The sequence below is a fragment of the Ornithodoros turicata genome, chromosome 1, assembly GCF_037126465.1.
Source record: "Ornithodoros turicata isolate Travis chromosome 1, ASM3712646v1, whole genome shotgun sequence".
In the NCBI taxonomy this organism is placed as follows: domain Eukaryota; kingdom Metazoa; phylum Arthropoda; class Arachnida; order Ixodida; family Argasidae; genus Ornithodoros; species Ornithodoros turicata.
Window position 1 is genome coordinate 185,928,903 of NC_088201.1, and position 24,961 is coordinate 185,953,863.

At 46.4% G+C, this 24,961-nt stretch overlaps 1 protein-coding gene across 1 annotated transcript in view; it reads right to left on the minus strand.

Annotated features, from left to right (window-relative positions):
• LOC135374067 (uncharacterized) overlaps positions 1 to 24,961 on the minus strand; it is a 249,900-nt gene that overhangs the window by 182,146 nt on the left and 42,793 nt on the right. Inside the window, exons 6-10 of the mRNA XM_064607070.1 lie at positions 24,564 to 24,720; positions 18,894 to 19,027; positions 17,179 to 17,338; positions 13,594 to 13,718; positions 1,815 to 1,935 (exon numbers count right to left, since the gene is read on the minus strand). Of these exons, the coding sequence (XP_064463140.1) occupies positions 1,815 to 1,935; positions 13,594 to 13,718; positions 17,179 to 17,338; positions 18,894 to 19,027; positions 24,564 to 24,720 (697 nt within the window). The remainder of the gene's footprint in view (positions 1 to 1,814; positions 1,936 to 13,593; positions 13,719 to 17,178; positions 17,339 to 18,893; positions 19,028 to 24,563; positions 24,721 to 24,961) is intronic.

Below are 24,961 nucleotides of genomic sequence, written 5' to 3' on the forward strand. Positions count from 1 at the left end.
AAAATAGCTTTGGATTAGTGCGAAGAAGAGATGGTAGGGTCGAGTGGAAATATGTTGTTTTTGCGGAAGCCAAGGATAGTTTATAATCATTAGAGGCAGAGTGATAGTTAGCCCAATGCTCAGTAGCGTTAGTCCTTCGTGCTCTTTGAAACGAACGTTTTTTCCTATTTCTTAGACGTCTCAGGTCACGGCTAAACCAAGGAGAGCGACACGAGACAGGGAAAGTAATACGCGGAATATAGAGCTCAGTGAGTCGATTGATCTCATTTTTAAAAAGAAGCCAATTCTCATTTACAGATCGCGATGAGAATCCTGCATAGAAGCCTTCTGAGAAGACAGTGAGGGCCGCGTTAATAGCATCAAAATTACCCTTTGCAAAACAGGTAATCGTCTTAGTGAACACATGCTTAGTGAGAGCAACGCGTATAGTTGACATGATGATGTTGTGGTCACTAATACCCGGTAGGACGCTAACAGAATGAACACTGTCAGGATGAGAGCAAAACATTAAATCTAAAACACTTGAGCGAGAAGCGCAAATTCGCGTGGGCTCAGATACAAGCTGTGCTAAGCAAAAAGTCGAGATGACAGTAATGAAGTCTTCACAAACAGTGCTGCGGGGGCAGGAATAGGGCAACGAATCCCAAACAATATTCGGAAAATTGAAATCGCCTAGTAGATATAACATACTTGAGGGGAATTTGCATGTTAATTCACAAAGGGCGTCGTGAAGCGAGCAGGCAAACGAGGCTGGCGATGACGGGGGGCGATAGCACACACCTATCAGGACAGTATGTTGTAAGCCGGGTACAGCGGCCCACACCATCTCCAAGTCAAGAACTGATGTGGTTATCAATATGGGTTTTAGAGAAGCTTTGACTGCTAAAAGAACTCCACCACCGATGCGCTGTTCCCTGTCACATCGGAACACATTGTACACAGAATAATTATTTCCAAAAATTTCTTCATTAGTTATATCAGGTGACAACCAAGTTTCTGTTAGGCCGATAACATCAGCATCGCAATCGTCAACATGGGAAAACAAGGAGTCACGTTTTTCGCTAGACCGTATACCACGGATATTAGTAAACAACAAAGAGAGGTTCGTACACTGCGTATCAGGAGCGGTTCTGTGGGCGGGTAACATCAGAAGCGCAAGTAGTTCTGCCAGATGAGTCAGCAGCAGATAGTGAGGACAACCTAGTCACGTGCTCCTTGGGTGAGTTCGTCGCGGGATCCCAAGAATAAACCTTCCCATTTAGGTATAACTTGTCGTATACGAGACGAACTTTTGTACCGTTGTTCCTATCTGTGAGGCAGCTATTCCACAATTGTCTGCGTATATCTTGAACTTTCCTAGTGAAATCCTCACGTACAAATATGTTCGTGCCTTTTAGTTCCTTACAAGACCTTAAGATGGCAATTTTTTCCCTGAAGTCAAACAATCGCAATATTATGGGCCTACTGCCTGAACGTTTGTTGCCAAGTCGATGGATACGCTCAATAGACTGCACTTTTACACCGATTTTATCAAAGACAGAGTGCTCAACGAGTTCAAGTAACTTGGCATTGCTTTCGTCTCCTTCTTCTGGTAGGCCATGGATAACAAGATTGTTTCGTCTGGACCGACTTTCGAGGTCCTCCACTTTAGCCGTAAGTGCAGCAATGGATTCATGCAGGACAGTTACAGTGCTTTTTACGTCGCTGAACTCAGTCAGGAGTGGTTCGAAGCCTTCCGCAACATTGTTTACGCCTTTTCTTATTTATCACGATGCCGCTGTGAAACCGCCGCATGCACTCGACAAAGAGCTTACCAGCACAGTCGTTTGTCATTGCCGGACATCAGGCCTCTAGAAATAATGCCATGTTCCTGTTCGTACTTCCTTAAGCACACATCTTCGGCATCGGATATAGTTTTTTGATTGCACTGCAAGCCTGAAAACGAATAAGACGACATATTTAGGTACTCATAAAGCAATTCAGAGTCCCCCTTTTTTAACTTGCCTAGGGAATATCCCCTGTTAGTAGCTTGACCACATAGATATATCAGCGGTAAAAACCGGCGACGGATAAAAGCGCGGATATTTTTTTGCTGCTCTCTTTAATTGCCTGCCAGCCTTATCCGCAGTGCCACCGAAACGTTAGCAACAACAATAAACAAAAATAACGGAGTAACGAGACAAATAAAATAAGTTCCATGCATGTTGTCATTGTTGACAAACAAAAGGGGATGCTTTTATTTGTTTTGTTTGTTGAGTGCCTCGCGAAAGACTGCCGGATAGAAGCGTGGTGCTTAGCAATGTTGCCAAATTCGAAAGTGTGTCAGTGCTGCAGATTGCATCACTTTGCGTGCAACCGTCGGCGGCTTGATTGTGGCCAGAGCCAGGCGGACGCCGCTCTCTGGTTTTCGCGATGGTTTTCGGGGGGATTGTCCATGACTGACAGATTGCGACGGCGTGGCGTTGTCAGAGGCCAATGTCTAGACTGCTGGGCAGTATGAACGCACAGTTGACATCGTGTAACTCTCACCGAACTAGTCACTCGGGGCATCAGTGCATAGTTGGCATCCGCCGATCAGTCATGAAAGTGCCGGTATGCAACAGGTGGGTATTGTATGGCTTTCGAGCACGTTTACCAAATATTAACCAAGCAAATATTAACCATGACCATGCTTCCAGCACAACCAGCTCTTGTAGTTTGCTCAGACGAAGAAAACGAAGCTCTGTGCATCTATACTGGTAAATTAACCTTCTGTGGTTGGGTTGTTACGTTATCTTAGACTTCCGTTTAGTTTTTCTCAGTGTAAAACTTTTCCTGCTTTCAGACTCAAGTGTCCTGGAGAAACATGACTCAGATAAAAAGGGACCTTTTCGAGACACGGGCGCGTAAAATCCGTTTTTTTTTTTTCGAAATATTCCAAACGTTTGCCTGTGTCAGCGTATACCTGCATGAGCGATACATTAATTGAAAGAGGCAATAAAATATGAAAAAAAAATCATACCAAGTACAGCAATGGGGGACACCTACAGCCAGAGAAATCATGCCTTGAAGTAGGAACAAAATTCCGCTAGAGAGCATATTCGCGACTTCCTATATGACAGAGTGTTCGACCTGCGCGCGTAAATTTGCGCTTCACCTGCTGACATGGATGCATACTAAAGAAGAAAAAAAAATCGCGTGTGGAATCACCTGCGAAATAATGCGGACAACATTTCGAGTGTACAGCGGCGGGGCGCAGAATATATTCATTTAATAATCCCGCATTAAAGTATGGAGTTTACAAGAAACGCACGCGAGTCTCGCGAGTCTTTCGTCTCGCGAGTCGAAAGTCTTTTCGAGTCTTTTTCTCGCGAGTCTTCGAGAGTCTTTCTTCATTTCTAAATTTTCTTCTTTAAAACCACGGGGACTAAACGTTCATGGCGGTCCTCTGCAGTTGTTCAACCCATCATCCAGCTAAGCTACTCCATTCACCTTCTGTTCTTAGCATTCTTAGCTCCATTTTCCCTTCAGCCCATAAGGTCACCCGTACCTTCCCACGCAGTTCAACAGAAGCTGTGTTTCCCTCGTACACGGCTAGACATCCACCTGTGCCCCCGTTTTTTCACCACCAAATCTTTTGAACCCCAATTTTCCGAATGGCTCATTTACCCGTACACCTTCTCTTCCCTGATTCTTATGTGACGATTGCTCACGTGATGCATTGTATTAGTGTCTGGTTGTTTTGTGTTTACTTAGTTCTGGAAACCTGTTTTATTGTATCTGTTCACTTGGTATATATACTCGTGTCGCACTTAGTTGTGTAACCTGAAGAAGTGCAGTCTCTTGCACGAAAGTTCTTGTTCGAATAAATATTAGTTGCTCCTAACCGTTTTTCATGTTACGTGTGTGATTCCCTCTTCGCGGGCTCCTTGACAGTGTTTTATTTTTTTCCCATTTTCAACGTATGGAGTTGACAATGAGGATGCAGTATATGGGCTTTCTTTATCTTTCACATTTTAGTAATATAACTCTGACTTCAGAACACAAGACATCTTGCATGACAGCGGATGTAACTGCTGAACGACTAATCCTCAATTAACATTAACATCCATTAATTCACTTAATATATGTGGTGTGGGAGGTGTCATGTCGCCGTGAATCCCGTTGATAGCACCGGCGCAATAAGAAAATCAGGCTGGGAGCAAACGTGTGCTCACCCGTGCGCATTACGGCCTGCTAAGGAGCTGAAGTGATAAGGAGCGCACTGTTGGGGCTCAGTTGGTGGCGGAAGTTTATGTCTCATGCAAGAAAATAAACCTTGTTCGCCGTTCTGTAGTTGTTGTGTTCGGCTTCTTCGGGGTTACGGCGGGTCGTATTCGAAATCACCACGGGTTTGTGGGCCGCGGATCCCACAAAATTGGCGCCCAACACTAGTGTTTTCGACCTGCCGTACCATTCCCCCGGGGATTCCCCGTGCTTATTCGTTCCCGTCAAATAAGCACACAGGACACAGCCGAAAGCAGCACACAATATTGGGCCCATATTGGCTGGTCATTGACGATACGGGTGCAATATGCGGCCCGTTTCGCCAAAATTGGGAAAACCTTGGCAATATGGGTCCCATATTGCCCAGTTTGAGCCAATATTAGGAAAATCCTGGCAATATGGGCCACATAGTGCCTGTGTGCACCCCATATTGACTGATATATGAATATTAATTGAAATACAGAAAATGGCACGTACTCGTGCTGCACAAATGCCCAAGCAGCACGGCAAGATTGGACGTTGAAGCGTGTGGAATGCCCAATTCAGTACATCGTTACATCCAGCAACTTCCCGCAGATGATACAATCGACAATCAACAATCCGAAACAATCAACACACGTAGTAATCCCATTGTAACATTCACTAGAACTCGACAACTCAACTTTCCACATACTGGAAGCAGCCGCCACCTTGATTCGCGATGACTGAGAGCGAGCGTGGCCGTTTGAGCGAAATCACGCGTCTTACAGCTAATGCGCATGCGCGACAGTAGGATCGGACGTTTCATACGGGCTTAAATGTCTCTGGTTACTCAAATGATAACGGAATAGCGGCAGGTCAAGTAAAAAGACAATGTTTGATAGCAAGGGATGGCTCCTGTAAAGTTAGGTGCTTTCAAGTTAATACAAGCGATGTGAATTGCTCTGGCGATGTCAGTCACCGTCAGGAAAGTGTTTCGCTCCTTTGTACTCTCGGAGCGGGTTGGAAATTTTTGGTTTATAGACTGTTGCGATCCCAATGAAGGCTCCTGAGGGATGTTTGGCACTGGCAATTCCGTGGGACTGCCTGTCTCCTTCAGCAAGACGGGCGTAGCACCCGTTCTTCGTTTTTGCGGCGATGCAGTGTTTTTTTCTTTTTTGTAAACCTATGGCAACGTGGATCAATGAGATTTGCAGAAATGAAAAATCAAAAAAGGGGGAAGAGAGAAATAATATCAGTTGTGAATGTTAAACCGGATAAAGCTTCATTATTACACGGACTCCCCGTTGGCGTTATCACAGCAATATGGGCAACATTGGCGGAAAATGGGCTTGCCAAGATAGGCAGCCCATATTGGTCCAATATAGAGGCTGGTTGCGCTACCCATATTGGTCCAATATTGGCAATCTTGGCAGCCCATATGGGTCCAGTATTGAACCAATATTTGATCCGCAGCACAGTTAAGCTCAGCGGCTTTGTGGCGTAGGTCCCAGCCTCCATTTGTCTCTGAGCATATTTAAGCAGCAGTTTCGGGACGAGTTCCTCCCCCTAAACTATGTGATGCGTACGCGTGAAAAGCTTGCAGCCCGAATGCAGCATAGTGATGAGAGCCTTTTGGAAAACGTTCGGGCGATTCAGGAACTGTATGAGGGAACGAACCGTCTCGCAGAGGAAAAAGAGGAAGTGACACGCATTCCCGTCTTCTGCCGGAGCAAACAGCGATAAGAGGCAGGTTACTTCGAAACGTGCTGTCTTTTCTGATAATACAGTGGCCTCGGTCCAGCTTGCTGATTGCAAGATGACATCGTGGTTCAGGGCAAATGCGCTGCAGGTTTGGTGGACACCGGAGCAGCTGTTTCCCTGACCGGCGACACCAATCCACGACTGGTGTCGAGGGCGAAACATCTCGGTACGGACGACCAGAAACCGCCTAAGGCTCGCCTGTGATGCGGTTTACCTGCCGGTGGTTCGATACGCCTTACTTCGACCGTCGATGGACATCGGGTCAGACAACGCTTTGTTTACCTCCATGGAGTGGCTGGAGCAATGATTCTGGGGCGCGACTTCATTATCCGTATGGGACTCATTCTGGCCCTACATCGCGGAGGATACCAGCATGCATGGAACGGTACCTTCTATCCATTACTGGAGTGGACGACCCCTGGTGCAGGGCGACTGGCAACGGCGAAACCGGGAACCGACTGGCAACAGCGATGAACCAAAGGAGCAAGCCGCTGGAGTACCTCGCCTCGCTGGACCATCACTGCACGTTGGTGCACCACGGAACAGAATACCGAACGCCTATAGTTGCAACTGCTGCCTTGGATGAGGGCCTGCGAGGATTTTCAGCTACCTCGGGGCAACGGGAAATGCTGGAGCAAGCATTGCTACCATTGTCATGGATGTTTACTGAAAAACCAGGTTTGAGCAATTACTTGGAACACGTCATAGACACCGGCGACGCAAGGCCTTGGAGATGAAATCCTCGGCCCCTTAGCGTTCACAAGCGCAAGTTGCTCGATGTTGCGCTTAAAGAGATGATCGAGACGGGTGCTGTGAGACCCCCCGCAGCCCAAGGGCCTTTCCGCTGGTACTGGCTCCGAAGAAAGATGGAACCGCAAGGTTGTGCGTATACTACCGTCGGTTGAACGAGGTGAGCCTCTATAGGCTCGATCATGTGCACGATGGGATCAGCCCGTGTGTTAACAATCTCGGACTCCGGTCAAAGATTCCTGCAGATACCGATAGAATCCTGATGGTAGTACCTGATGTCGAAAAGACAGCATTTACCTGTCATAGGGGATTGTTTGAGCTCGTCCGGCTTCCATTTGGACTGCCGAATTCCCCGGCTAGTTTTCAGCGAATGATGGACGAGATTCTCGGCGATGCGAAGTACAACTTCGCCATGGCCTATATGGATGACGTAATAATTTCCTCACGTTCATTCCAGGAACACCTTCATCTGAAAGTGGTGCTGGGACGCATGCAAGCCGCTGGGTTGACGGTCAATCCTCGAAAGCTGCAGTTGGCAAATAACCCAATCGACCCGCTCAGGTTTACGGTGGAGTCCGGCACGAGGACAAGCTGAAGGCTATCCTAGACTAGCCTTGCCCGCAGAATGTAAAGAGCTTGCAGCGCTTCCTTGGTATGATTGGATTTTATAGACAATTCATATCGAGGTGCTCGGATATGACTGAGCCATTAACTTGGCTATTGTGGAAAGGTGGGCGCTGGTCATGGGGGGAAGCACAAGATAATGATTTCTCCGCTCTGGCCGAAGCGATAGCGCAGATCACCTGTCAGTATCTCCCAGATCTTAATCGCCCATTTGTAGTGCAGACAGACGCGAGTGATTATGGACTGGGTGCGGTGTTGTTACAACAGCGCGAAGGTGAACTTCGGCCTGTGGCATTTGCAAGCTGCACGCTGACGTCGCCTGAACGAAACTACACCGTGACGGAGAAAAAGCGTCTAGCTATCATGTTCGCACTGAATAAGTTCAACATGTATCCGGATGCTGCGAAATCTACAATCCAGACTGGCCATCAGGCACTCGCCTGGCTGAGTAGATTGAAATATCCCGCCCGAAGACTTGGACGTTGGAGTCGGACGTTGCCACGGTACGACTTCTCGATCGAATATCGGAGGGGGACCTCTAACAAGGTGGCAGATGTGCTGTCTCGAGCACCTCTGCCCATGGAGGACGTCGTTTCCACGCACGAGCTCGCAGTCGCTGTTGGACAAGCCGGAGTGAACACAGAGCTGGCGTGGGGACACGTCGTGAGCCGGGAGGACATCATCTGACACAAGTGAGGTAGGCACTTTGCAGAGCCTCACTTAAAGTCAATTTTAAGAAAAGTGAGTTTTTCAAACATCAAGTTACCTTCTTAGGGCGCGTATTTGATGGCTATACAAAGACAACAAAAGCAGCAACTCAGCTTGCCAAGCCACACAATTTCCACTCGCTTCGTGTTTTTCTTGGTCTGGCTGAACACTTTCGCGCGTTCATCAAAGACTACGCTAGGAAAACAAAGCGCCTGACTCTTCTAACACAGAAAGACGTACTTTCTGTAGGGACAGCAGAATGCGAAGCTGCGTACAACCAGTTGGGTTCTGACATTTCCTCCGATCCAATCCTTACGCTCCCAAACTTAAACTTCCCTTACAGGTACATACTGACGCGTCATACTATGGAACCGCAGCTATACTCTATCACCGTAACTGTACCGCATCTACTCACCAACAATTGCATGTCATAGGATACTACTCCTACACTTTTACTAAAGCTAAACTCAACTATTCTGCGACTGAAAAGGAAACACTTGCAGTCCTTGTGGCCTTGAGGTACTTTCAACCTTAACTGGATGGGAGAAGGTTTCACCTTGTCCCATGTCACCTTGTCAGCACGACCGAAAAACCGGATAGAGAGGTGGATATTAGAGCTCCAGCATTATGACTGTGAAGTCATAGATCGTCCTGGACGACTTCTCCAGGATGCGGACGCGCTCTCAGGGCTATCGCACAACCACAATGTTGACCATCTCACAGTGCACATCGCAAGACTTAAGCTTCAAAGACGGCAAGTACTTCGTTCCACCGTCGCTGCACGCCACAATTCTTTCGATTTATCACGACACTCCCTATTGTGGCGGTCATGACGGATTCTCCCGTACATATGCAAAAATTAAGCAGCGCTTTACTTGGCATGGAATGATGGCATATGAACGTCCGATCCTGTCATATCTGTCAACTCGCAAAAGCGAAATTTTAGCCTCAACCCGATGTACTTACACTCTTCAGTGCCCTTCGAAGTCGTCCACATTGATTTTGCCTAGATCCAGAAGAAGTCGGAGAGTACGTAGAAAACTCAGTCCTTCCGACTGGCCATCGACCAATGCACACGGATGACTGCAGAGCGAGTGGGAAAGGAAGATTCGCACACCATACTAGCCCTTCTGAGCCGACGCATGTTTCAAAACACCAAGACTAAAATATCCCATAACGCTTTCAAGGCTTAACGGCTTTCAAGAGCAAGCTCCTACAAGACTGGGAGAACCAACGTGGCATCACACTTAGATATGCATCGCCATACCACCCTGTGGGAAATGGTCTTGCCGAACGAGCAATCCGGGATATCAAACAGTACATCATGTTGTAGCCCGAGTTCCCGGGAGGCTGAAAATGTTGCCTTGAAGCAGCCGTTTGCCACCACAATAGATCGGAAACAGCAGCGCTTGGATGCTCACCCCATTTTGCGGCTTCCGGTGGGCAACAGTGCTCCATGCAGACAAGCAACTTGATATCCAGGACGGCGTACAGCTGCATGAGAAACGCACTACTCCTCGTGAAGAAATGAGTTACAGACAATCAATGAAGATGTCCTACGATAACCGCCACTAGACCAAGATCCCTGTGCTACGCGTAGGAAACCTGGTCATGGTACGCAAAGGTACCCCTGGTAGGGCTCGTGCTATCCACGGCCCTTACACCTTCCAAAATACAGCTCACAAAAACGCAGTGCTCAAAAACATTGTATACGTAGCGCCTTCCGGACATTCTGGATGTGCGGCAGCAAGTAATGTCATCCTCTACCATCTCAGGAGAGATGAAGCTCAACTGGGAGAGAGTTATAAGAAAGCGGCGCCGGGAGGAGGAGGACAAAGAGAGGAAGCGAGGTTGAGAATAGAATAGGAATAAACAGTTTCAGACAGCAAAGTCTTACATCTCACATCTAATAATATATGTGCTTGCAAGCGAGGAAAATGAAATGACAGAAACTAAAACTGAACTGATAATACAATTTATAATATAAACTGCTGTAGAGTCGGATGTTTTCGGGTAAAACATCATGCTACCCCAATTTACCCCCAAACAGGAGGTAAATTGTAATCGGGAGTAATCGGGTTTAACCCGGTTTGTACCGGTCAAATGCAATGTTTTCTGCCAGCTTCTTTTGTTCCAACCGCTCAATAAGTCATGGCGTGACGGCGATTCGGCCCCGTACATGCAGCGAATGCTCAAGAATGTCAACGAGAGAGAAGCAGTGGACATCATTCGCATAGAGGACATACCCCACTTGATTCACGTAGCAGTGGCAAAGGCGATTGCATCAGGATGCGTGGTCGACTTATAGCAGATCGTCTTAAAGGCGGGTGCCCTTTTCAAACACAGCAATCGGCTGTATCAGGAGTGTCACGAGCTATGTATTGCCAATGGGATAGCACACTCAGACATAAAAAGCACCTCTTATTGTACCTCAGCGCTGGTACAGAGTCTGTGTATCGAGAACGCGGTCTTGTTTCTTTGTTGTGTTCTGTTTACTTTTTGATGTGGTCATGTGGGATTAAGATCATATGTGTAATAATAGTGCAAGATTCTGGGTCTTACAAGAGGTTCATTCACGAGTTGTATTTAAGTACTAACTGAGACTCTAAAGCATATGTGGGCAATAAGAGGCTCAATAAAATACAATAAGTACAGAGTGTCCACGCTAACTATGGCTCGATTTTTCATATTTGGATAAATCTTTTTTTTTTTTTCCTCGCAGTCATAAATGATCCCAATATGGGCAGGAGCAACTAGGGCACGAGCCTAAGTCGATGTATTCATTGAGTTTCGTTAATTCATCCTTTTAATATTCGAGATAGAACCTCCGCGGAAACGCAAACATTTTGCAGCTGCTATCTTGCTCTATCGCAACGGCGTAATACGTATTAGAAGTGTGGACCTTGACAACAGACTGAAGAAAAAAAAAAAAAAAAAACGAGCAGTTTTTTTCTTCCTTTTTTTTTTTTTTTTTGTAGCCGGGGCCGGTACTGCCGGCATCCCAGGCGTTTCAAGCACAGCGTAAAGGAAGAGGTTGCGAAAGTCGTAAATGAATTCGTTTCGATGATGCAGCTAAACGCAGCATGGAGTGAAGAGAATACGACGCTGATCAGACGCGACAAAGTTACTCAAATCAGACATGAAGGCGCTGACACAGTACCGAATTTTAATCCATCGTGCGCTCTCGCCTTCGCATGCGATGCACAAAGACAAACATTTTAATATAGTACAGTACTAATATTACCTTCCCAAGCAGCACAATGTACTGAAAGTCGAGTGCAATAGGGGTGGACGGGTAGGTGGAAGCTCTTGAACAGACTCGTGAAACTAAAGAACATTGATAAGACACATACCGTCCACCCCTATTGCACTCGACTTTCAGTACATTGTGCTGCTTGGGTTTGTACATTTTAGTTAATAGTGACTTCTTCGATTGGAAAGTTCTCGCGATTACGGCTCGGAAAGCATGATAAGGCATGATAAGGCTGTCGCTTCGAAGCGGGTGACATCTCATTGCTAATTGTGTATCATATAACCACCCTTAACGTATCGCGTTCTTAGAGATCTCGGGATGTACCCCCCTCCCCCCCGGAAAAAGCAAAAATCACTAAATAGAGTCCCGGTTATATCAACAAGTAATGTCAATTTCTTAAGCAACAATTGTACTGCTAAGAGGTAGCATGAAATATGTGTACCGGATAATTTTTTGAAATGCTCAATTGACTTAAAGATTAAAAGAGTGTGGATAGAAGTTTTGTCATTCTGAAGCGGAGCTGCCGCATGGTGCTTTGTTGGTGAGGCTCTGACCCTGGGGATGGGGGCTGAAGAACACAGAGTTCCGCGTGATGTTCTGAAGCCCTTTCATAAAACACTGCCCACCTACCCTCCGTCGATAGGATACACATAATGCGGGAACAGCTGTCCATTGTTGGTATGGCTTGATTGAATTATGGCGAGGTTGGCTGTTGTAGCTGATATTTTTGGTGTAAGTTTTCGAATATTTTGTACCATACCCTTGAGCAGTAGCCCTGGCGACACAGTTTACGACAGAGTTTTGGTTGCTCTAAATTCAGCACAAAAAAAAAATCATTTCCTGTCGTTATTATCGGCGGTGAGAGTAATATGGTGCTGAACAAGAAAATATGTGCTAATAGGCTTATACTAGCAGCATTATTCAGATCAAAATCGCCGGATAATCGAACGAGCAGAATTTGAAAAATCGATAATTTAGAATTGTCGTTAGAATAGCAATGCAGCAGAGGCAACAGTGCTTCTCAAATGCTGCGACCTTTAAAACAGCAGTCCGGGAACACCGAACACCGAAGTTTTTAATTGTAATGGAATGTCCGATCACTTATCGCGTTTTCACGCAAGAAACATGAGCCTTGGAGTAAAATATCGCGCTCGCGCAATATAGTAAGTTGATTGATTTTCATGTACGCAGAGACCTTTCTCCTACTATCGTGGAAGACACGTGCGAAACGACAGACACTTCCGTCACGATGTGAAGTTGTACGTTGCGTCCACTCCTAGGGCTGGCAGGTGACCTGAGCAGCGATCGGACACCGACACCTGTCAATGTGACGGCGGCCGCCTACACATCGCCTTTCGTGCGCGTTGTTCTGCAGGGAGACACGAGCGCCTCAGAGACGGCTGCCTTTTTCTTTTACTGGACATGACGACAGAAACATCGCAGTCTGATCAGTCTGCCACAAGTGAATTTTCTGCCGTTCTTCTCGCCTGCACGACAAGGATATGCAGTGCGAAAAAATCGGCAACTCACGTGGATTGAGGGCAGCACCCCCTAAAAGGGAACAGGGACGTGCAGGTGCAGTGGGAGTGAAAGTTCCGATCGTTGAACTAGTGAAATTAATTGCAGACAGAAAGAACGCACTTTGTTTGCCTTGTTTTCCAGGGACGAGGAGAGCCGAGTCATGTTGCATCGCTTTGCAAACACGAACAGCAACCCTGCGTAACACCTTATGTGAGACGCTGACTCTCTTCGGTTGTTCGAGAGAGAGAGAGATTATGCGTTTAATGAAGATGGTTGGAGACGTATATAATAAACAAACAATAGCTATAAGACACGATCGCATTAGCATTATGAGCGTATTGCTTAATTGTTCGTTTGTAGTTCTGTTTAATGCCTGAAACCAACAGAACATAATGAATAGCTGTCAGCAAGGAGCATCCCACGTCCGAAGCAGACAAATTTTCCGTAGCGAATAAGATCACTTTTAACGTTTGACGTCAAAGTCAATCGGAAGTGGCTTGTGGGTCGAGCGCTTGTGGGTCGAGCGCGCGTGCCTCCGGCCACGGGATCGCGTTTATGAAATGAATTGTGCTGTCGATTTTTGAGTCGAAATAATTTACGAGAATGAGTTTTACACACTGCTTGACAAATTAAAAAACGGTTTTCAGCAAGTCAAATTTCCTTTCCATGCTCCTTGTTGCAGAAGAGCACAGCCCGTACAAATAGGGCTGTGGCCAACAAGCAAAGAAGTGCCCATTATGCCCCGATATTCTTCTGGTTATTGTACTTACAGTCCCACTTGGATGTTCCACATTCAGCGAGTACTTGCTCGAGGAACATTTCAATAAAATCTGGATCACTGCATCCGTAATGTTTGAGAAATCGCGGAACACAAACCTTGTTGTATTCCATTTGACTGGAAGAGGTAGAAAGTGAGGTAGAAAGGGTAAGTAGACTGGCAAATACGAGGTAAAATACTGAGGGCTAAGAAATTGTCACACAGCCATTGATTGGGTCTCTTAGAATAAGGCGCGTTCAGGGAAATTCAGGGAATAATTCGGGGAAAGTCTGTGTGCGGCGCAAGGATTTGACTCATGGGATTTCTGTTTAGCAATGTTACCTTTGTACAATAGTAAAGCCAGAAAGGACTCGAAGGGCGGTGACTAGCTGGTACATGATTGCGAGAGGACAATACCCGAGACAGGTAATAGACATAGACACACAGAAAAGTTGTCTCCAACACAGCCAAGTTTAATAGACGACCAACTATGTATTCAAAAATCTCCGAAGGGGTTGAACATGAATAAGAAAAGAATTGATTATGGAATTACTGCATGAACAGTTACTTGAGGAGTCCTCGCAAGCGGACCTTTCTTTCCACAAAATAAGGGTTCGTGAATATATGTGTATAACACTTCAATATCTTCAAGTTGTGTCCATTACTTTGGTTCAAGTCATTCAAACCAGCGTCTGAGACTGCTTTCAACAGGTTATTGCAAGCACTTTGTGGTCAAAACATTTAGATATAATAATGGACGTCATGCCGTAAACGCCTTAGCAAAGCAGCCCGTTAAGCTCGGTCTGAACCCAAGAACACACTGTCATCCGAAGGATATTCTAAGATCACATTGTATGAACAGGGGTGTCACCCGCAAGAAAGTCAAATCTGATCCTCAAACCGTCCGTCCTCATCGTGACTGTGTTGCACGATATACCCAGGATGTCCTCGGACTTTGATTATGGACAAGTTTAGGACAGTGTGATGACACATAAGGGGCGCAATCTAGTTTCGATTAATTGCTCCTTATTTGTTTCTTCCACATGCTCAAAGATGATAAATGATACGAAACTACAAGCAGTCCCAATGTCTTCCGTTTTGCTGATTCCATTCACCTTGGTAAACTGTCGCAATTTAGCCGTCCCTTTCTTGTACTTTCCATAACTGACAACGAGCGCGGCGGTTTCAAAGGGAAGCAGAGAAAAATACAAAATACAGAGAAAAATCTTGAGGGGCAGTGAGTCCGGGAACCCCACTTTCAAAGCTATTAGAATTCCGTTCTGAAGAGAAAACACGTATATACTACGAATACCGATATTACAATTTTCTGCTTGTTACGCATCCCTCCGTAAATTCGAAAGTCTTGCTCGCCTTCGACACAAAACGAAGTGTGCGCGGTTCAAGTTTATTTAAATTACGCAAACGAACAATACACGAGCGAGGAACTGCTTGAAGGATTAACTCCTCATCGATGCAAAGTCTATGTTTCTTACTGCCTCTGGTTCGATACAGTCGGGTAAGACATTTGAAAGTGCGCAGGACAGTCAGCAGTGCGACAGAATCGTTTCTCTGACGTTTCTCTGTTTTCCGCGATAAATGCTCAATGTATCATTGCAAGTTTTTCTTTTTTTCTAGGCAGATAAATCTTACACGGTACCGCTCTTTCTTTCTGACAAATATCACTCGCCTCTAGGCTTGGCCTAGACAACTAAACTAATGTGTCCTCAGTGGTTCGGCTTTTTTAGCAGGTAAACTGAAGAAATAGTATATGTCATTTTCCTAGCTACCCAAGGGACGGCCACAGGACGTACCTGATGACTCTTCACGAAGAATCGGCGAATGTCATCCTCTGGATGTTCTGGGATGCATGGTACTAGAACACGATGACACTGTGGGGAGATCATGATCGTGTTCCCTTGTGGGGAAATGACTGCATGGTAGTTTTTATTGGCTGTGGACCCTGGCTGTGGACCCACAACGCGCATGAACCTTTAACGCGTCATCTGTAGCCCCTTAAATATCTTGTCAACTATGAGGACGCTGACTAATAGGACAGCCTCTCTTCGACATATCGGCACATCACGTTCTGAGGCATCACCCTTTATGCTTCCATACCGGTTCGCTGCACTTTCTATCCTCCTACATTTGGACAACAAGATTGTGTTCTTCAATGTTTACAAGTTCAGCAAACTCCCCCCCCCCCCCTTCAGTTTTCTTCAGCTTCTGATGTCGCTGTTGCAAATCGGCGCAACACGCTTGTCTCTTGGAATCGGTGCGTTGTCTATTGCATCCCGTTTGAGCGTGGTTTGTGTTATGAAGGCTAGAAAGGACGGATTCTGAATGACCGTATTCGTAAACAGCAGATCAACACTGAAAGAAGCCTCGTGAACTTGTCCCGCGTCTCAGTGAATGCAACTATTCTAAATCTATTTACTGTGAAACCCGTATTTTCTACAAAGAGAGGGCCACTTGGCGGACAATCCTCAGGAAAACTAGGACGTTAACCATACGTAGTAATTGCGTAAGCAACCCATTTACTTGTTTGAAAGTTGCTTAAAAGGTCCTGTGTGTCGACTGCGTCTTGTATCTCTCATGCACAATCGGTAAGCTCAGTCGCATTCATCCTCCCCCCCCCCCCCCCAGAAAAGTAATGAGTAACGTAACGTCATTACATTTTTAATAACAAACGCATAACGACGTTATGCGTTACTGCCTGTTCGGGAACATTGCTTCATCGTCTGAACTTGAAAGCTTGAACGAGGACCGTGCGTGCAGAATCCGGGAAAATCTATTCATCTTCAACAATGACGAGAAGGTCACATCGGCACCCACGAAGAACGCAAGAGAAGGGTTATTGACCTACCCTGGTTGAGATGTCACCTTTGTTTACCACCTCTGCTTTTCACTCCCTCTGGTATTTTTCGGACAAATGGGGCAAAAGCGCCAGAAAAATAGCCTCTACTTTCTGAACAAGTAACAAAGTACCAAGGAATTGGCTGTTTGGATTCGTACTGTGTGAGATAAAAGGTGGCCGTCTCTATCAACCTTGACAAGGAGCACTCACTGGTCATTAGGCGCCCTCTCAGCCCAACGCGCGAAGCTCACAGATGACAATTTTGAACATCAGCTACTTCTGCGTTGCAATAAATCGTTGTGTTCATGCGTGACCCTTGTTTGTGCCCAACACTGCTTGTATTGATTCGCGGAATGCCCTTATGTGACTCAACCAAAAATGGTACATATTATAGGGACAACTGGTGAAGTAATGCAAAAGTAACGGCATTACTTATCAGAAGTAACGGCGTTAGTAACGCGTTACCTACTACCGCAACCGTAACGAATAACGTAACGCGTTATTTTTTGAAAAAGTAGTGAGTAACGGTAGTGCACTATAAAATAAAAGTAACTTCCCCACCTATGCAGTGAGTGGCAGTCGTTCATTCAAATAGCGGGTGTTGTGCAACGCATGCGAAATACGTGAGGTAGACTTCCTCTAGCAGTGAGTGGAACGGGGTGAGAACAGCTTTGATCCCCATATTCATTATCACAATGTGGCTGCGCAACCTTAACGTCCGCTTGCACGTGGAACAGCGCTTACCAGCAATGTAGTTTGTGCACCTGATCAGGGTTCAAATCCCTAGGTTGTGAGTCTGCACGACGTTTTGGAGCTAGGGCTCCGTGTTCCTCCGCATATTTGTATTCGCAAATTTTCATCGCGTTGGATAATTGTTCGTCATCGCACTGTGGTGCAGGGACACCTGAAAACGAAATATGTGGTATAAGCAGAGTGCCCCAACAAACATGCGTGAGGAATGTAAGAAGAGACTGTTCTTCCTAGACCGTTCTCTGTCCCAAGCATTAGTGGCCCTCTTGCTCGCAGTATTTTCTATAATTCTTCGTGGACCCCTCAAGAACCTTGAAGTCAACCTTACGTCAACTGGGGCCTGGTCAAAGGGACGCTTCCGTAGATCTGGGACCAATAGGAGGAGACATCGTCCCGTTCACTTCCCTGTTCTCTCAAGCGTATTGGAATTCGTTCTCAATCTTGGAATGTCAGGCGTCCATTGGAATTGGCGAAGAGCATGTATCTTATGCTGTTGGGGTATCGCCATGTAAAAGTGCTAGCGCCGAGGACGACAGCAGCATAGACAGCTACCGAATCTAATAACACTTTTTTTTTTAACACAGGAGCGACACGCTCCCAAGCTCTGGGAAACTACATCCCTCTGCTCAAAACTCCATAGGCCCGAACGCATGGGACCTTTCTTCCCGCACCAAAATACCGCACAATCTTTGGCCCTTGACGATGTCATGGTAATGACCGTGGCGCTTGCGACTGCCCGAAACGCAAGGGACATCTATAGAGCAAGAGATCCGCCGTGCAACGCGTACCAGATTTTTTAGACTATATACATTTATAATTTTATATTACATGCCCCAGCAACAACAGATGTCGCCTAGACAAGTCGGGAATTAAAATTACGTTGCCTCCAGTGGCCGATTACGTCATGAGCAATAACTGGTCGGAATGGGGCAACAGTACGCAGAGAGCAATCTCGCCTGGGTGTGTATTCATCCAGCAGCGTAAGATGCCTTCTGTGACCTAACTGTCCTACACTAGCTTGTCCTGGTTCCTTCCGGTCTTAGGTCGGTCCTTTTAATTCCTTTTCCTCCTCTTTTTCTTACCAGTCACCCTGATAGGCACGTGAGTTGTCTCGTGAAAACTCCTGCTGGTTTGAGTCGTTCATTCCTCTAGTTGTGTTCAGTCTCGCACTTTTTTTATATTACGAACAGAAATTTTTTTGTGATCTCTTCGCTGACTCCTAACTGGTTGCTGCAGAACAAGAGATGCAAAATTTTCAGACATTTTGAAGCGCTCGAAGACAAAAGAAAGCATTTTTCTCTTTTTTTTAGAAAAAATTGAAAATGTGGAAACAAACGCGGTTACTGCTGAGTCGAAGCATTGCCGTCCAAACCACAGCATACAATGAGCTACTGCTCATCCTCTAGGCATAAATGCGGAGCAGATCATCCCATGGGACAGCGATAGGTAATTAGAACATCGTGTCCACTCCGACTAGAACTCCGACATTATGCGATCGCGATGGTGATCGCTTGAAGCGGCCAGACGGAGCACTAAGTTGGTGGTTGTTGGCGGATTAGAGGTGCCTATGGCATTGCTGGCGGGTAGGAATCCATCAGAGGGACGAACATTCACATTTTTCAATTTTGTCGCCAGGAAATTCCTCAAAATTTCCGTTTTTCCCGGGGCTTCGCATCTCTATGCAGAACGTCACTTTCAATAACACCCACCTGTACAGTTCCACTTGGATGTTCCACACTCAGTTCGTATTTGCTCGAAGAACATCTCAAGAAAACCTGGATCACTACATAGGTACTCTTTCTGGAGTATCATCGGAACACAATCCTTGCTGTATTGCAATAGACTGGAAAGAGTTGCATGCAAAGACGAGGTAAATTGCATATATTCGTAACGTACTGAGGGCTAAGAAATTGTCACATGGCCATTGATTGGGCCTCTTAGAATAAGCAAGAAGGCGCGCTGCGCGGGAGAGGTGAAAAAATTCGCCTCTCTCTCTTTCTTTCTCTCTGCATTGGCTACGTTAAACGTAAAACCTGATAATTCACGGTTATGTCAGTGTGTGTGGCACCAGGTTTCCATCAACGACTCATGGGATTTCCGGTTAGCGATATTACGTTAGTACCACATAAGAGTGGCTTTCTTAAATTATTGTGCCTGAAAGAAGTAGAAGGGCGGGGACTATCTGGTGCACGACAGCGACAGGACTCTCTGAGATATGGAGTAGACATAGACACACAGAAAAGTTCTCTCTCACACAGCAAAAAAGTTAATTGACGACGAACCCGTATATATTGAAAAACCTCCGAGGCGGGGGAAGACGAATAAGAGGGGGACTGCTTACGCAATTGTCACGTGTTTTTCTTTTCTTTTGGGGGGTCCCCTCGAGCGGCCCTGTGTTTGCACAAAAGAGATGTTCATGAATAGCTGTCTATAACGCATCAATATCCACGTGTTGTATTAATTACGTTGGTTGTAGTCTTTCAAACCAGTGTATGAGTTTTTGTTTCAGTAGGCTAGAGCGAGGATCTTACCATCTAAATATGTGGACATCACAGTGGAGGTAATCCCCCCCTCGCCACACGCTTGCCCATTGACCTCGCTCGTATTTTCTTCCCCCGTGCCCTCAATTCGCATGAACCTTTAACGCGTCAACCATAACCCTTTGCATATCATGCCAATGATCAGTACGATTCCCAGAAAAACTTTGAACTCTTCCTGAGGAACTTTCTTCACTTCCTTGCCGGTAGATTGAATTTTTCAGTCATTCTACATTTGGACTTCAAGATTGTGTTCTTGAGTGTTTTTAAAGTTCAGCAAACTGTTTTCTTCAGTTTTACATGTATCTACTGTAAATTAGCGCAAACCGCTTGTCTTATGTAACCATTTTCGTTGATTATGGTGTCCCGTTTGTGCGTGGTTTGTGTTATTTTGGCTAGAAGGGACGGTGTCTGAATGACCATCTCCGTAAACACCAGCTTAAGGCGGTGCATCACCACCGACGCTCTATGGGAATCCCCATACATTTTTCAACTCCCGTAGCGCCGCGAAAATTCGGTTGATCTCCGTGCAACTGCTTTTAAATGGAAGAGGATGCTTAGATCTAGTGCCTGATCGAAGCAGATTTTGCGTTTTAGACTCAGAAATTTTTATATCGTCGTCGAAAGGTTTGGGAAAAGCTATATTTCGAGATTCCGCTCGCTTACAAAATAGAGCCGCCCAAAATCGAAAATCTGGCTCGATCACGCACTAGAAAAACATATCAAGAACCAATACCAACAAAAAGATTTCATCTATGTTAAGCCGTTGACTCGGCACACGAGTTTTTGTCAGGTATGGTCATCCGTGGAGTACGCCGCTTCAGAATGGGCAGCGCAGTGCTGCCATCTCTCATGGAGGGTATCGTCACAAGGCACAACAATTTGAGCGCTGGAAATGCTATACCGCTGCACGTGCAGGTGGACGACGAAGCCGACGTTGACTGTGACGCAGGAGCACGAGCACACGCCTGCCGCAAATACGTGAACGGACTATACTATACATGAGCTGTTCATTCATCGATGTTTATTTTCTCGGGGGGAGGGGCGGGGGAGGGCATGAACGTGGCATGTCATTCCCCCATATAACGCCGGGACGATCGCGTTCAGCCTCACTTCATTGGAAATTGTGTATTAAAAACAGGAATGCAAGAAAAAATTCAGAGCACCAGTCAGCTATCGTATAAAGGAAACACTTGAAGCAAAACCATTGCGGACAGGCACGAAAGCTTCTGGCTGTTTGAGATATGGAAATAGCGAGTTTTAGTATACCGCTACCGGGAGCACCGTAGGTTACCGCGTCTACCGCACTCTATCAACAGCTAAGATTCTGTATCACGCACGCTGTCATTGGTTCCGGTGGGCACGGTAACTTACCGGCGACGTTACCAACGGTATACTAAAACTCGCTAATAATTCATGAGTGCAGAACAGGGTTGCGCACTGAGATCACACTGGAGATCACTGAGATCACACTGAGTCACTAAGTCACTTAGTCACTGAGTCACTAAGTCACTGAGATCACACTAAGTCGTGTTGCAGGCAATGCTCGCAGCTTGTTGATGAATGTTGACAATAACGCCGCCGAGCACTTCAATTCCGTTATCGCGAAGTTTGTTGGGGGAAAGCGGATCAACTTCTGTCAGAGGCGGTCTTACCAAACACGCGCATTTGCCGCAGCCGTAACAGTGAACTCACGTGAAGGTTTGCATCATCGTGTGCACAAGGAGATGTGTCAAACAAAGCCAGGGAAGTACACTTTGAGCCTTCAAAAACGTTGTAGTGCACGTGAAGAGGCAAGGGCCAAGCGCCGTCTCAACACCAAAGCGAAGAAGGCCAGCCTTCCAGCCCTGCGTAAGAAGCCCGAGCGCCGAATTGCTGACTATGGGGAACAAGCGCAAAGACCAGACATGGAGCCAACGTCCTTCGCGACGGCATGCATCGACTACAAAAAATTGCTTGAGCTCTCAGAGGAGGAGCATGCCGCATTACAGGAAGACACCATAGAGCAGTCGCTGAGCCTCCGGTGGAAACAAGAAAGGAGAAAGCGGCTTACGGCGTCTTTTTTTTTTTTTGGTAGAGTATGCAGGATGCGCCCCTCTACAAGTGCTTTAGTTACATGTCAGTATTTTGGGCTTTAGTTACATGTCAATATTGTGGGCTTTAGTTACGTCTGTCTGTCACTAATGCACCTGTTCAGTAGCTTCAAGGCGCTCGGAAACCATCACCCATTGTTGTGCACTTGCGGACATGAAAGTCGTTTCTGAACGCAGAAAAGGATTGCGCAGTGAACTAACACTGCAGTGCAAAATGTAATGACTAAAGGGTGTGGCTGACACTGAGCGTCCACCAAGCATCGGACAAGATCATATGGACGTGAACACCGCTGTAGTTTTGGGAGTCCTCTCTAGTGGAGCGCGATATTGAGCCCATGCTCAGTTCTGTGCTGCGCTGAACATGCCGTGTATAGTGACCGGAACATTCGTGAAATATCAGGACCAACTGGCGGACCGTAGCAAGGGTATAGGACAGAGTCACGTACCGGAACTGAGGAAGTAAGTGCGGTCTGTGGAAGTGCACGCATGTCTACCGGTACCAGATCCACGGCCAACTCCACGTATAACCAACCGTCAGTACTGCCTCTTCGTTGTAGGTACTGGACGACGCCTTGCGGAACGAGAAAAGGGTGGTGTACCTTGCGCGAATTTATAGCGACTGCCTCCTGCTAGAGCTTGTTGACCCTCGCTATCCTCGAAGCATGCGAATTAGAGTTCCCGATTACAGAAGGAAGTACGCCAGGCCAGAACAATTGTAATCAGTGTGCCGTGTGCTTTTTGCTAATCGAGACAAGGTCGTGATGTCGGCAGCCACGACGAGGACGAAAAAGAAAGCTAGAGAGGATTTCTGGAAGTTCCTGTGCGGATAGGCAAGATGACACTCACAATGACAATTTGTTACGAAATGCTCTCACTCCGAGATCCAGACTGACAGAACCACGAGCTGAAGGTCACTTCCAGACGAATGGGACATCAGAGACCCAGTTCGCGGCATGCTGATCTGTGCTTGGGTGAAGTCTGGGGCCGTGGTTAGTGACGACCAGGATGAGCACAACGGACCCGAATTATACAGACGACCAAACTGGAAACCTCCATTCGCACTTTACGTTCCAAGCAGCTGTATGGTCCAGGCAGACACATTTTTCTCCTCTACCCTGCTTTTCTTCCCTTTTCTTCTTCTCTTTTGCCTTTTTCCTCCTTCTCCACTGATGTCCAAGGATATGGGAAACGTCATGCAGCCTCTTTGCAGTTTTATTTCATTTCCGCTGACTGTGCAAGTAAATGAAGTGCTTTGTACCACCACAACGTGGTCTGAGATTTGTAAGCCCAGAGTGACAGAAAATAACAAAAACAGGTTGCGGCTTCGTTTCGCAATTTCCGCGTAATGTCGGTAAGCTATAACATGCCGACACCAACGTGTTTCAACCGCGTCGTGTCCAACCTAGGTTTTTTGTGTTACGAGGAATTTCATTTATTATATGCGAAAGCATTGCCGAAATCACACGAAACGACTGGTGACTAACCCTTCGCCCGACAAGAACACAGCACGGAACAGCAACAGATCGACGAAGAAGTTCAGGAGACAGCTGGACAGCCTGTGCGCATTCAAAAGCCGCGCCACTAATTGTTCCGTCTGGCTGAGCGCGATATGCGTGTTTACAGTATTGGACTTGGCATGGGTGAGCACGAGCGGTCATATGTTTGCACAAGATTTCGCTTGACCCGTCGCGCGCAAAGAGAAAACAAAAATAACAGAATAAGAAGACGTTACATCAGCGGTACCACATTTCCAAGCAAGCGCCAAAATGTTGTGAAGCGGTGTCTGCGCGAACCATTTCGCTCGCTGCGCCATCCCTCGATTGTAGACGACGAAGTGCCGGCTCTGATGCACCGCCTTAACACTGAAAGAAGCCATATTCCCAGCGAGCTTGTCCTGCATAAAAGGTGAAAGATGAAAGTCACTGAAAAGGTTAGCCAGCTGTAGGACTCGAATCCACACCTTCAGCATTTCTGACTGAAACAACCGCAAAATCCCTTTTCTGGGAAACCCGTATTTTGTGCAAACAAAGGGCGCTTGTCGAACAATCTTCAAGAAAACTATTTAAACAACCATACGTGGTAAATGCGCAGAACACCTGGATTATTCCCCCGCTTCAGAAGTTTATGAATATACAGGGTGTTTCTATTTGGCTCCAACACATTTTCTTAACAGGGGGAGTTGGCGTAGGAAGCATTTAGTTTTTTCACTGGATTACTCGGCAGGGGTGCTACTAGAAAACCATATTTTTTCCCAAATTAGGGGACTAATTAACATTGACTTGAACATTGACATTAGCTTGAAGGAGCACATGGCAATTGCTATACGTATTAAAGTCTGATCTCCTCGTGATCCGCTCAAACCGCTGATGAAGCACATAAGTAATCTCAGCGTGTGCCACAGACCTAACTATTTAAGCTCTGCCGTCTGCTGAGGAGGACTTCGCTCTGTTTGAGAAAACTTTTATTGCTGTGTGTTTATGTCTTCTCCGTTTCTCCGGTGTCCTACGTCTTGTTACAGTGCCTCCGGAAACGCTGAGGCCGGAAACTCAGTCACAGACATGCCCCCCTCCCTCATTGTAGCTCGTGCTTCTCAGGTTCTCGTCCATTCAAACATCAGCTATAGCGCAACGCACAAGAAATACTTTAAGAAGACTTACTCTAGCAGTGAGTGGAACGGAATGAGAGCAGCTTTCATCCATATATTCAATGTCATAATGCGGCTGCGCAACTTGAACGGGAAAGCGCTTACCAGCAACGTTTTTTGTGCACCTTGTCTCGGCCGGAATCTCTCGGTTGCAGGTCTGCACGACGCTTTGGAGCTATGGGTCCATGTTCCTTTTTATATCTGTACTCGCAAATGGATTTGGCGTCGGGTAAACCTTGCGTGCACTGTGGTGGAGGGACGACTGAAAACGAAGTATGAGGTATAAGCAGAGTGCCCCAACGAACATTCGTCAGGAATTTAAGAAGAGACTGTTCTTCCTGGACTGTTCTAATTTTCTTTGAGGATTCTACAAAATTGACTTAGTAGTATATGGAAGGAAGTACTCTGCGTCAGGTGGGAGCTGGTCAAGAAGAAACTTCCGTGACTCAGGGGCCAACGCGAGGATATTTCGTGTCTGAAAATAACACCGCGTGGGGTCACTC